A 12401-nucleotide genomic window follows, 5' to 3' on the forward strand; every position below is an offset into this window, starting at 1 on the left:
CAGCTGTGCTGTCCCATCAACATGTGTGCCAGACAGTGTAAAGTCTCACAGGACTGTTGATGTTCAAGTGCTGAATGTTAAGTTGCAGTTAGTTTGTGTTTGGTCCTTTTTTTTTTTTTTGGTGCAAGTGTGACAGGATAAGCATTGCTGCTGGAGCTGCGTTTCATTAAAGCAAAGGCTTCTCAATGAGAGATTTGAGATGTTTACTTCTATTAGCTATGAAAAGATACTAAAATATTTTAAATAAATAAATAGAATAAAAAAGCAGGCAAAAACAAGGAGTCTTAATATTTAAATTCTCCACATTTGATGTTTCCCTGGCTTCTTTCTCGTTTTTGACTGGGACCAGCAGTGCAGGGGTTGGCACAATCTCCTTAGACCTAAGGTCCTGGGTTAGAATCTACTAGATGGCTGAAGTTTGTATCCCTGTAATCTGCACAGTCTGATTTACACCTACAGTCCAGAGACATGCATATTGGCTAAATTGATGTTTCTAAATTGGCCGTAGGTGTAAATGTGAGCATGAATAGTTATGTCTCTCTGTGTTAACCCTGTCCATGGTGTACACTGGTTCTTGCCCCCGTGACAGCTGGGATAAACTTCAGCCCCCCCACCCTGAACTGCAAAGGTGGAAGTAGATGTATGTACTGGATGGCAATGAGCGACGAGGGATTATCATAATCCGTGACTTCGCTGGACTGTGTGATGGGGCTTTAGCTGCCTCTAAGTGGCCAAAACTCAATAACACAAAATCTTAATTAAAATGTGTCTAAAACTTACAAACTTTTGAAAACTCTGTGTCATTGGTAATAATTCACTGACCACTAAACCATCCAACTCTAATTAAATGCTATCATTTAATGAATGAAAGCACCATTAACTGAAGCAATTATAAACTCAACTAGGACTCGTGCTGATGACAGGTGGTCCTCTTGAAGAGCAGTTTTTAATCTGAAAGTGTGAATTGAAGCCATGCGTACTATATAACTTCTTGTTGTGTCAGGCTTTGCATCCTTGTGTGTGTCCGTGTGTTTTTCGTTTCGTCTGTAACCTCGTATCCTTTAGCGAATGTCTGTGTAGGTGGTGGCCTGCAAGAAGTACTGGGCCACTAGTCCTCTGTGCCAAAGGGTGAGTATGCATGACTGTTTCTGTGTGTGGGTGGGTTTGTGTATTTACACACCATGTGAGAAAATTGTGAAGATGTGCGCGAGAGGGTGGAGAAGGAAAAGGTGGTTATTGGTGGATGTTTGTGTATATGAATGTGGTGAACTTGATAGTTTAAATGACATGTATTTATGTTTTGAGGAAATTGTGGGCTGGGATTTTTCTGAGTGTTTTTGTTTATCTCTGATGGGAAATGATGGGTTTGAGTGCACACGTGGGTAGGCTCAAGTAGTATGGAGGATTGTGTGTGCGTTTGTGTGTGCGCGCATGTGCATGAAAAACCTGCAGAAAGGGATAAAGAGTCATGGGGCTAACATGGTCATTGATGAGCAGTGAGAACTTAATGAGGCAGCTTTTACTTCCTGGCCCCTGTGTTCTTTCTCCCTTTTGTAAAGTGTGAAGAGGGAGTGGGGTCTGTTTAAAGCCACTTCCTGTCACTAACCAAGCATGTTGTTTTTGTTTTTGTATTTCTGCACACAAGAGATAAAATGTCAGTCAAATTCAATGTACTGATCGAGCACCAAAACTGCAGTTCCTGGAATGACCACCAGAGGCTGTCCCCATAGACTACCATGTTAAAATGACCAACTTTAAAGTAGAAACAAACATGACCCTGAGACTGGTTGGCGCCTCACTCGCAATCGCATATCACTATTTAATCATTTAATGAAATTGGTCATTCCTTCATTCATTATTGCAGTGATGTCTTGTGCCATTTCACACTCCTAGTGTTAGTCAGGTTGCAGCTGATGGTGCGTGGCATAACAAGCAGATACTGTTTTAGAGCAGCGTGATCATGGTTAGGATTGCAAAGAGGCATGTTGTGCTGCTCTGAAAACTTCTTTGCAATTGCTTTGGTTGTGAGCAGGTTGCCATGGGAGCTCTGTAGATTGCATGGAAGACACAGCTTGTCTGCAAGCACTTGCCAACTTGTCGCTGAGGGGTGGCAAAACTGAGAACTGCAATGCAAACTGGAAAGGCAGCCTGCTTGCCTTCAAAGTAAAAGTTTTGTGCCTTATGGCTACAACCAACGTATTTCAAAAGGAGCAACTTTTACTTTGAAGGCAAACTGTCTACCACTTGTAAGTAAGGTTTGCACTTGTTTAGACAAGATGGTATTTTCTATGCAAACCATGAAAGTGGCAACTCAACTTTTTTTTTTCTTATTTACATTTTTAAATTTAAATATTTAGGAAAGCAGGTACCAAAGGAGTTGGTGCAAATTTCCCTTGAGAAAAGACTAGAAAAAATAAATTGCATGTGCCTATTTTTGATTTCCAGAGTGATTGAAAGTTGCATTTTTTGATGTCAGGAGAAATGTCAGTGAAGATTTACCTCAAAGGTAGGTAGGTAAAAGCAGGCGGCGTGGAGTTTATGAAATATTAAAATGGGCTTAATACAGAAATGCACAAGGAAAGCATGCAGGAGAGAGGCGTAGAAGGTGGGAGGGAGGTGAAGTGCCATGGATGCTGTGGGGGGACGAGCAGGGAGGGGTGGGATCAAGGGATGAATGAAATTAAAAGTGGTGAGGCTTAGAGGGCTAAGGAGGGAGGGAGACATGGGATGAGAGAGAGGGAGAGGAGGCGCAAAAGAGATGGATAATAAGTGGACTATACCCCCTCCCCCTTTGCTCCCGTGGAGAGGTATGGGCAGCCTGACCCCCCTCAGTTAAAAAAACCAAAAAAAAAAAAACCTTTGTGAACCTTTCCCCGGCAGAGAGAACGGGAGGCAGACCGAGCGCAGAGCAGAGGAGAGGCAGTAAGGATCCAATTTAGAGCAGACACATAGAGGGAAAACAGCAAGCCGGACACTGAGGAAGAGGCAGAAAGAAGAAGCTGTATTTATGTCCTGGATGGTCATGGCTTTGCAGTGCTGGGCTACTCTTCTTCTTCTTGGATTAAACTTAAGGAAGCCCACTGGTCTGTAGCAGCCCCAGCAGCAGCCCCAGCAGCAGCATCACTCCTGTCCGTCACCATGCCGTCTGTCTCTCTCAGCTTGCCCACAGCTCTGGCTGGACCTGCACGCACTTGGGTCTGCCTGTCTTGCATGTTCTGGGTGAGAAAAGTTTCCAGTCAGATATTTTTAGGAGTTCACAGGATGTCTGACAGCAGAAATTTTAGCACAATTTCTCTGCAGCTCTAATATGTCAGAGTGAAATCATGTGTATAAGTCAGTAGGGCTGACTCACGTGGGACATAGTGTGACGATGCAGTGGGCATGATATTTTCTGTAAAAAAAGGTTTATGCTTCAGATTATTTGGGAGCCCTGCTCAGGGGATCTATTGGGTGGTCTGCTTTCGGGGGTTGGGTGGAGGGTTGGGACCCCGGCTGTGGGGGGCCTTGGCACGGTGACACATTTGAATGTGGGAGATATTATGAAGGAGAACGGGAGGGCGTGCAAACGCGAGACAAACCTCTGCACTGTCTGTTTCGTTTCAGTAACATGTTCTTGTGTTTTCTTTGCTCCGTGTGCACGCTGAAAACTTTTCTGCTCCGACTTTGAGTTGAATTAAATGCTCTCCTTACTCACCCATTCCCACTCCCTCACTCCCCCTGTGTCCCGCTCTGTTTCGCACTAGGTGGTTGGGACACACAGCTATTTTTTGCTTTCTCTTGTATAATTCAATCTGCCGCGCATTCCCGCTCACAGTGAGGGGTTGTTTGTGCACTTGTGTGCCCTCTGGTCAGTGTTTGTGCGTGTGTGAGTGTCCATCCTAAATGTGCTGTGACTACGGTCTCGACATGTCTTAAAACACTGTGAGTGCTTTTCCTAATTTGTGCTGATATGAAAGAACATTCCTGTCTCAAATATACGACATTGCTTGCTGCTCTCCACGTTTTTTTTTTTCAGCTGAATAGAGGATGAAAGAGGAGACTGGTTTGAATAGACCATTGAGATCCATCCTTCCCCATTCTGCAGTGGTCCTTTGGGACATGACTGCACACCACTGGCAGAGCTGCAGCTCTTGGCGTGAGGACTGGATAATCTTACAGAGCTCTTCATCAGTTAATTACCATTCTTTCTTTTGAGGAGCAGGGGGCGAGGTGAAGGGGGGGGGGGTTGTAAAAGAATCTCAATGCCCCCCAGCTAAGCTCTGGGTCACTGATTGACTGCATCAGAGCGGTGTATGACAAAGCGAGCTCACTTAAGGGGGCGGGATTCAGTGTTAATAGCAGATCTTTGTTTGGTGCTAAAATGGCCCTAATTTGGGCACACCTTATTCCAGCAGCCTGGTGTTGTGGGTTATACGAGCTTTGCACCCTTCTGACCTGTTTGCTGGACAGACTAATCCTTTATCAAGTTTTTTTTTTTTTTTATGCTGAAAGAGAAGGTGTCTGTGCATGATCATTTCTGAAATTTCCTAAAACGGACAGTGCCACTTTAAGGCCAGATCGATCTGAAGAAATGCTGAGGAGAGAAAAGAGCTGAATATTAAGCTCCAATCACTTTGCTCTTCCTGAAGTGACTGAAAATGTGTAGCTTTCGCCCCTTTCTGTGATGACTTCTGACCTTTTGAAGGATTTCTTAAAGCTATAAACATTTTCATTTAGAAACTTTGTTGAATGAGATATCTTAAAAATGTGTAGCTCTGGAAAACACCCAATGGCAACTTCCAGGGCTGAAATATAAACCCGTTATCCAGTCTGTGTAGCTTCCCAGTCATCTAGGTCATGGTCATTTTAAGCATTTGCAATGAAGGTAGCTGGACTTCTTTTTGGTTCATGAAGACCTGAAGAATTGTGAAGTTTCATCTCATTTAAGAAGCATCTTCAGTTCCAGCTACAGAGTTATTAAAACCCCTTGAAGGGTTAAATGCCTGGGACTCTCCATCAGTATTTAGAACTGAAGAAGCCTCTCAGATGACACGTGAAACGTCTTCCTGAAGTCGAGCTCCCTTCATTGCAAGTGCTTAATAATAAGCAGCAGTTCCTCTAGTGTCAACTTGATGTTCGCTTGAAAGAGCGAGTCAGCCCTGATATTAAAATTCCAAACTTTAAACCACAAAGAAATATGTTTAAAAGGCTGTTTTCATCTCTAAACCTAATTGTGGCTTTTATGCCAGCTGTAAAGGTTGTAAAGTTTTATATAATTGATCTATTTAAATTAAATTAAGGCTTAAATCTCATCATTTAGGGGCATTGGCACTTTAAGGGATTGTGGGTGCCAACAAAGCCACTATAGATGCTGTTTACTAATTTAAAGGGCTGGCATCTGTGCAGCACTATCAAAATACGCATAACAGCTGATCTCTGGGCTACTTTCGTATTTATGCTGTTGTTGGTTCTTTAGTTTTAACCCCTGTCACAGGGAACATAGAAGTCATCATAGATAAAGAACTTGATTATAGTGAGGGAAAGTGAGTGTTAAAAACAGTAAAATCTGTCCACTGCAACCATTTTCCCCACTGAGCTTATCTTCATGCTCCTATCTCTGCTTTTGCTGACTTTTCTGTTTAATTAACTCTTCAACAAATCAGCATTCTGCCAGTCAACGTTGGGCTTTGCACTAACTCTTGGTGAACCAAAAGCAAGCACGTCTGGACTGGGCTGGTTGCATACCCAAAATCTTTGACTCTGCCAAAGACGTGAGGAGACACAAATGTCTTAACATAAATTAGGCTTGAGTTCTAACAAAACCAAGATGGGGAGGGTGACAGTGCTAAACTTGAGTTGACAAACAGACAGGAGGCGTCATGGTGGCTTTTTTCAGCCTATGATTTACTCAAATTTGTCTTTAAGGAATGTGTTTTACATTGCAAAGACGAGGCGACCCATTGCCACAAATCTCTTTTCCAAGATTAAACATAAAAACAGAAAAGGGACTGTCCATTTGATGATGAAGTCTGCATACTGTAGACGTCCTCCTTGAACAGATGGGAAAGTGAGTACAGCTGCAAAAGCTGTTATGAAGAGACTGGTCTGTAGAATAGAATGATACAAAGTGGGAGACTGGGCACCTGACAGCGAGTAAGTTCAGCTTCAGGAAACAGACTGGCTTCTGGAACTAGACGAGATCTGTTCCTTAGCCTCCAATGGGGAGGGCTTCCTCTTGTCAGAGCAGGATAAAGGAAGATTTTTTCCAGCATGGAAGCTGAAAGAAATGCTTAGAGAAATATAGGAAACGGCAGGAGCGACTTGAAGGACGCAGGAAATGAATAGAAGATGCTGCGGGCGAAACGGGAGGGCAAAGTATTTACGGATGATGAGAAAGGCCTTGAAAGAAGACCTTCAGTAGAGTGCTGACCCTCCGCCAGACACTTTGAATAATTAATGAATGCCAAAAAGGGTTTTAGGGATTTTTTTCAATTTTTTTTTTTAATCAGGTTTCTCTGTAGGGGCCTGGAAAAGCAATGAAATGCCCTTTACCAGCCCACAGCCTATAAAGTTTAAAAGCCATGCAAATCCTGTTGACATTCAGGAGCAGTAGGTTATTAACACACCCACTTACTTTGGCCTTTAGACCAAACAGGCAAGTTGATAGGATATGTGCCGGAGTGTCGGTAGCAGTGACCAGGTGCCTCTGATCTAACTATAACCACAGTCTCACATATTGGCCTCACACTTCTGTCGGAGCAAATATTGACGTCGGCTGAACCTTCACAGTTTCGAGGGATCAAAGAACTCCTCCGGATGATCGATATCCATTAACGTACAGACGCTGTAGTGTCAGAGTTGGGTCTCAAAAGGATCGTTCTGGGAATTTGTGTCATCTGAAGAATGTTAGGTTGGTGGTCTTTAGTTGTCTTGACTTGAAAATCAAAACATGCTGCAAGCCTGTTGTTACTACTCCAGCCTCCATGCCTTTATGCAAGTTGCATGGTCTCATGGTAGTGCCCATTTGTGTAGTCCTTGACTATGCAGACAGAGGGATTTTGGGAGTTCTACAAATGCATGCAGTCTTCCAAAAAGCCATCACAGTTATGTATTAATCGAAAGCTGAGTTGTTGAAAAGTTGGCTCTAACGGGAAAGGAAGCCACTTACCGAAAAAAAGATTAAATGGCAATAAAACATAGATAAGAAGCCCAAAAACTTCACAGCTGCAACACATAGAAGTGGGTTAGCATATCTCTGTGTAGTACCTACTGTCATCCTGGATGTTGTCTACTTTTGGCCGTTTTCCGACACGCTCTCTGAGCTCATCTCCTTTTCCACTCTCCCTTTTCTGTCTCTCTCTGTTCGTAGTTAGCTTCTGCCTCAATCCCATTGCCTAAGATTACCTGGGGAAAAGTGCTCCGCATGTGTGGCCCCCTTTGAAATACATCACCACTCCTAACCGTAACATCTGCGTTTATGTTACCCCAAATATTTTTTCTCTCCCTTGAGTGAGTTTGCCTCACAGTTACATTCTGGGTTTGATGCTGACCCACTTGTTGACATGTTGGGGAGTTTTGTCATCTTTATCTTTGTGTGGCTTCTTCTCACAGTCGTGACTTAGATGAAAAATCATGAACAACAAAAAGGGACGTTTAACTCTTGCTCATTGATTTACAAGAGATGTTGAGCTTTGTGTAATACCCCCACCCGCCCCTTTTGGTCCTGAGGGACCCCCTCAGCTTTGTCTATGCTTCACTGGGCGCATTGGTCCTAAACCTCCCATGGTATTCTGGTTTTCTGTGACAGGAAGTTTGGAATTCAGAAACGTAATTAGATTGCCTCATTTTACTCTACCTAATCCAGGGATACTGGCTGCTAGACTGCTGTAAAGTTAGTTTATCTACATTTTCATTGGTGACATTAGACACCATGCTCATTAAACATTTGTGTCCACTTTAGTAGAAATATTACTTTCTCTGAAGAGCTTAACCCACCTGGCCTCTTAGAAAGTTTAATACTTGTCCTTTAAACCTCTGCTTATCCCAAAGTCATGTCTATCACATGGTTTGTTTGAGTCTGGCGAATCCATGACTTTTTGCTTTTGTTACTTTATGATTAAAATGACCTTTAACCAAATATACTGGAGTCTTTGGCTTGTTTCATGGATTTTATCTTAGTTTTTGACTGTTAAGAAACACTTTGTTATATTTTTTTAGGTACCATCTTGTTTAAATAAAGTATATTCTTCACTCTTCCTCAACAACAGCTTTCTACCTTTTGTCTCCCTCTCTGGATTCTGCTTTTGTGCTAGACAATAATTTAATACAGGTGACCTCACTCAAGGAAATGCCTTAGACTTTGAGAACAAGGAGGGTCAAAGGTGAACATTTGAGAAGTAGAACAACAATGTGGACTGGCTGTAGAGTATGCTCTTGAGTGTGTGTAGGTGTTTGAACCTGGTAATAATTAAGGCAGCTAACAGGAAGCGCACTGTGGTACCTGGGGCCACGTTTATTGCAAAACTAATCTGCAATTTTGTAATGCAGTCACCAGTGATGTACAGATTTTAACATATTAAAGCTGTACCTGCGCCAGAAAAGAAGTATAGAAACAAACATTTGTAGAGGTTTAAGCTAGAAATTTAGGTCAGTTGATCATCAGCAGTTCAGTGGATTCATGTAACGCTATTTTAGGTTTTTCTGTTTACATTAATCAGATTAAGGTACAACTATAGCCAAGTATTCCTTGTTGCTGCTGACTGGTAAATCTGTTGTGGATTTTCACCTCTGTTCTCTGATTATTAGAGGCTCATGCTTTCATTGTTGGGCTTTAGTTTGACTTCACAAACATTTTCTTTGGAGGAGATGAAAAAGAAGAAGCAGGGGAAAAAAGTGATCACTTGATTATGATTGGATTATGAAGAAAAAACAAACTCTGGTATTCTGATGTATTTCCATCTCACTACTTACCTGAACTTTAAACATTACAGTACATCTCATTTAAGAATTGTTACACCCTTGCTAATTAAAGAGACGTACATTCGAACCCTTTCTGCTCACAGTAGGAAGGTGATTGAGAGAAAAATGTCAAAGAAGATTCAAACGTTTACTGTGTTGTTTATCGACCCCGTGTTTAGTGCTGAAAGTCACCTTATATGGATATGCTTCATATCTCATGTGTGCAGTAGACTAATTGCAAGCCAAAACATTCCTTACATGTACACGTAGACTCGAATTTTCAAGCGTCTTCAGTGCCAGAGCACAACTTAGCAGCCAAGTTAAACTTCTGTAATTTTTTAAAAAATACAGCAACAAAGCACAAACACGGTTTAAAGCCAGGAAACATGTCACCTTTTTTAATCTGATTCCAGAAATCGAGCACATTTGTTTGAGAGCCTGACATCATGATAAAGCACTCTGTGGAGATTAAGAGAAAGGACGAGGAGCTTTCTCCTTAACGCTGGGCTTTACTTCTCCCGTTTACTAGCCGTCCACTTGCTTGATTTGTCCCAATGAGAGTCACAGAGCTTCTTAATGCCATGATAACCTACTACTTTGGACTTGATCTAAGACCTCCTGTGGTTACCTGTGCATTCAAGAGTGAGGCCAAACAACGCTCATTGGAAGCGGCGCTGACAGCATCATGCTGCGCTGCCCGTGCATTTATCCAAAAGGGATCGGGGGAGCTTCGAGATTCTTTAATTATTTGAATTCATGCTCAGGTGGTTGGCTTGGTTTAGTTTTGCTGGTGCCATGAATAATTTTCTGCACTTTTTAGATTTTCTTTATATTTTTTGTATTTTTAGATAAGATTTAGGTTGGGAAAAGCAGAAGAAGCTCTCATCAGGAAATAATAAGATCTAATCATAAGAACAAAGTCCCCCAAAACATGTCATCCCCATTCTTCCTTCATCTGGGGTTATGGTTTTAGTTTCACTCGTCCCATCCAAGAGCGTCTGCCTCTGCCAACCCAGCACGATATGGAGCTCATGCTGTTTCCCTCAGCAGTTTCCTCCTATGATGAACTTTGGCTGTCTTTGATTAAACCCATTTTTATCCTTCTGAATCTAAACCTTTGGCAGGCACTGTCTGCTTTTTTATTTGGAGCTTGTAGCTCTCTATGTTCCGCATGTATAATTTATTTTCATACGCTGCTATATGACAACGCTGCAAGGGAAAGTTCAGAAGGTTCAACTGTTTTCTTTAGACAAAGTTTATCTCAGGCGATTTTGAGATTTTCTGTAAAAACAAATGAAGCTGAAATCTTATCAATTGCTTAATACGGATTTGCTGTAACATTTCGAAACAGATACCTGAGTCCAAGCCAGGAAACGATACTGTAATTGTGTTACAGCAGTAATAAAGAATTTCTTTTGAGGTTGCAGACAAAAGAAAAGAGCAGCTCTTTAAAGTTGAATAAGTAAAAACAAGAATAAGCAAAGTGGGATCAACAGATTGACAATTAATGCGTTTCCTGTTACATGATTAAATTGATGAGTATCCAACATTTTCTGTTTGATAAATAAAGTTTTTGTTTTTAAATTATCTCATTAGTATGAAAAAAGTATCACAGCCACCGATTATAGTTTGTTTTGCATCTATAATATCATTTTAGATGTCATCTGCAGCTCTTTCTAGGACCTAACTGATTTCAATGTAAAAATGCAAATGTGCAATGTGATTGGATTGAACCTGGTAAAGCCCTTGTGTGGTTTATAATGAACCTCATCAAGGTTGAAACATCACGGTTATAACATAAGAGAGCTGACAGACCTATTGTGTTGCCGATATGGGGTTAATCACACACACTAATGTTAATTTGATATGATGTTCCAAAACCATTTTAACATGCTAACATTTGCTAACTGGCAATAAACAAACTTATAGAACAGCTGTGATCTGAAATTAGACCTGACTGTAGCAGAGTGTCTAAGGGATCAGTGAAGATGGTTAAACTCCAGTGTGATGCCAATACTCTGGCCACTGTAGGAACTAGTGGGTTGTGTTATGGCGGTCTGCACCTGGTGCATGTGTTTTACCACACTATCTTGCCCTACAACACGTTTTTCTTTTCTTTTTTTTTAAGGTTGGAATAGGTGGAGAAAAAGTACCTAATCTAAGTTACGTACTCCTGAGTGACACTGAATAACTGCTAGGCTGGTTGCTGATTGGTCAAACTTGAATCAAATACCTTTACAAAAAAAATTATTAGAATTTTTTAAAATTCAGCAACCTAGTGGAAGCAAGAGGAAGAATAGTACGCTGCTCCTCTTAAAGAAAGCTATCAGCAATGTAAAATTAGATATAAAAACTAAAAACAGATAACACGGCAGCACCTCCCTGCATACTTTGTCTACTTGCACCATCAGTACTGACGTCATGGTTGAAGCTGTTGCAGAAATATTTCATTACCGCGTGTGTCTATTTGTTTCTACATTGCAATAGAGACAGATGCTAAAAGGGTTAGTTAGGGTGCATGCGTCCTAACTAGCTCCTAACCCCCCCCCCCCCCCCCCCCCCCCAAAAAAAGAAAAAAGTTCATACAACCTTGCACTTGATATGGGTTGAATCTAATGAGCACGTAGACTATGTTTTTACCACATTTACACACACACGCTGGAAAAGTGTTGACCTAACTGCAGTTTAAAATCCAGGATCGTGCTTTGATCTCAAAGGATAAACTTGAAACTTTGGCAAACATTTGTCCACGGACTCACAGCTGTGACTTTCTTCACTAAAGTTGCCTTAGACTCATGTGGTAACTTCCAGCAACACTTTCACCTCATCTTCGGTCCAACCACAGAAATCTCTATCTACCTGTGCAGTGTTTTCCGAAAACAAACCAGCCTTCTCGATCCTGTTTGCATAAAGAACACACACATGCATGTTGTCTGTGAAAAGGGAGGTTAATATGTATTTAGTGGGTTGCAGATAGAGATTATTTCTGAAAATGGAGGTTAAATGGATGTAGACTAAGCCTCGAGGGCCGGTGTCCTGCAGGTTTTAGATGTATCCTTGATTCATCACAGCTGATTTAAATGGCTACATTGAACTAAAATGAACTAATCATTTGATCCAGGTGTTTAGACCCAGGGTGATATCTAAAACCTGCACGACACCGGCCCTCGAGGCCTGCCGTTGGCCGAGCCTGTCATAGGGGATTGTCAATGAAGAACCTTGAGATACTGGTTGGTGTGGTGTTCTGCGTTAAAATTCAGGACCTAACATAAAAAGTCACAGATTGTGTCTTTGTTGTGTTTCGGTAGGAGGGCTGACCACCTCTATTGTTCCCCTACCTTTCTCCATTGCTTCCTATGCTACTCACAAAGTTGAATGAGTACCAGATTGTGACAACGTAGAAAAGATGACTGCTGTGCGTTATTCTAATGCTCTGTGAAAAAGAAGGGATTTTTCCCCCCCCC

The 12401-nt window shown here is 41.7% G+C and overlaps 1 protein-coding gene across 17 annotated transcripts in view; it reads left to right on the forward strand.

Moving 5' to 3' along the window:
- The window catches only part of tns1b (tensin 1b), a 195152-nt gene that overhangs the window by 40959 nt on the left and 141792 nt on the right, over positions 1-12401 (forward strand). For 2 of the 17 annotated variants that reach the window (XM_085250713.1, XM_085250712.1), the window contains exon 1: positions 2738-3219. The exons of the other annotated variants lie outside the window; for them this stretch is intronic. In XM_085250713.1, coding sequence (XP_085106839.1) covers positions 3139-3219 — 81 coding nt within the window. In that variant the 5' untranslated portion in view covers positions 2738-3138. Of the gene's footprint in view, positions 1-2737; positions 3220-12401 lie in introns of those variants that run through there. 17 annotated transcript variants of the gene reach the window in all.

Source organism: Mchenga conophoros, linkage group LG16 (assembly GCF_057382185.1).
Source record: "Mchenga conophoros isolate Kocher_MC1m ecotype Shallow Benthic linkage group LG16, M_conophoros_male_GT1.1, whole genome shotgun sequence".
Taxonomy (NCBI): domain Eukaryota; kingdom Metazoa; phylum Chordata; class Actinopteri; order Cichliformes; family Cichlidae; genus Mchenga; species Mchenga conophoros.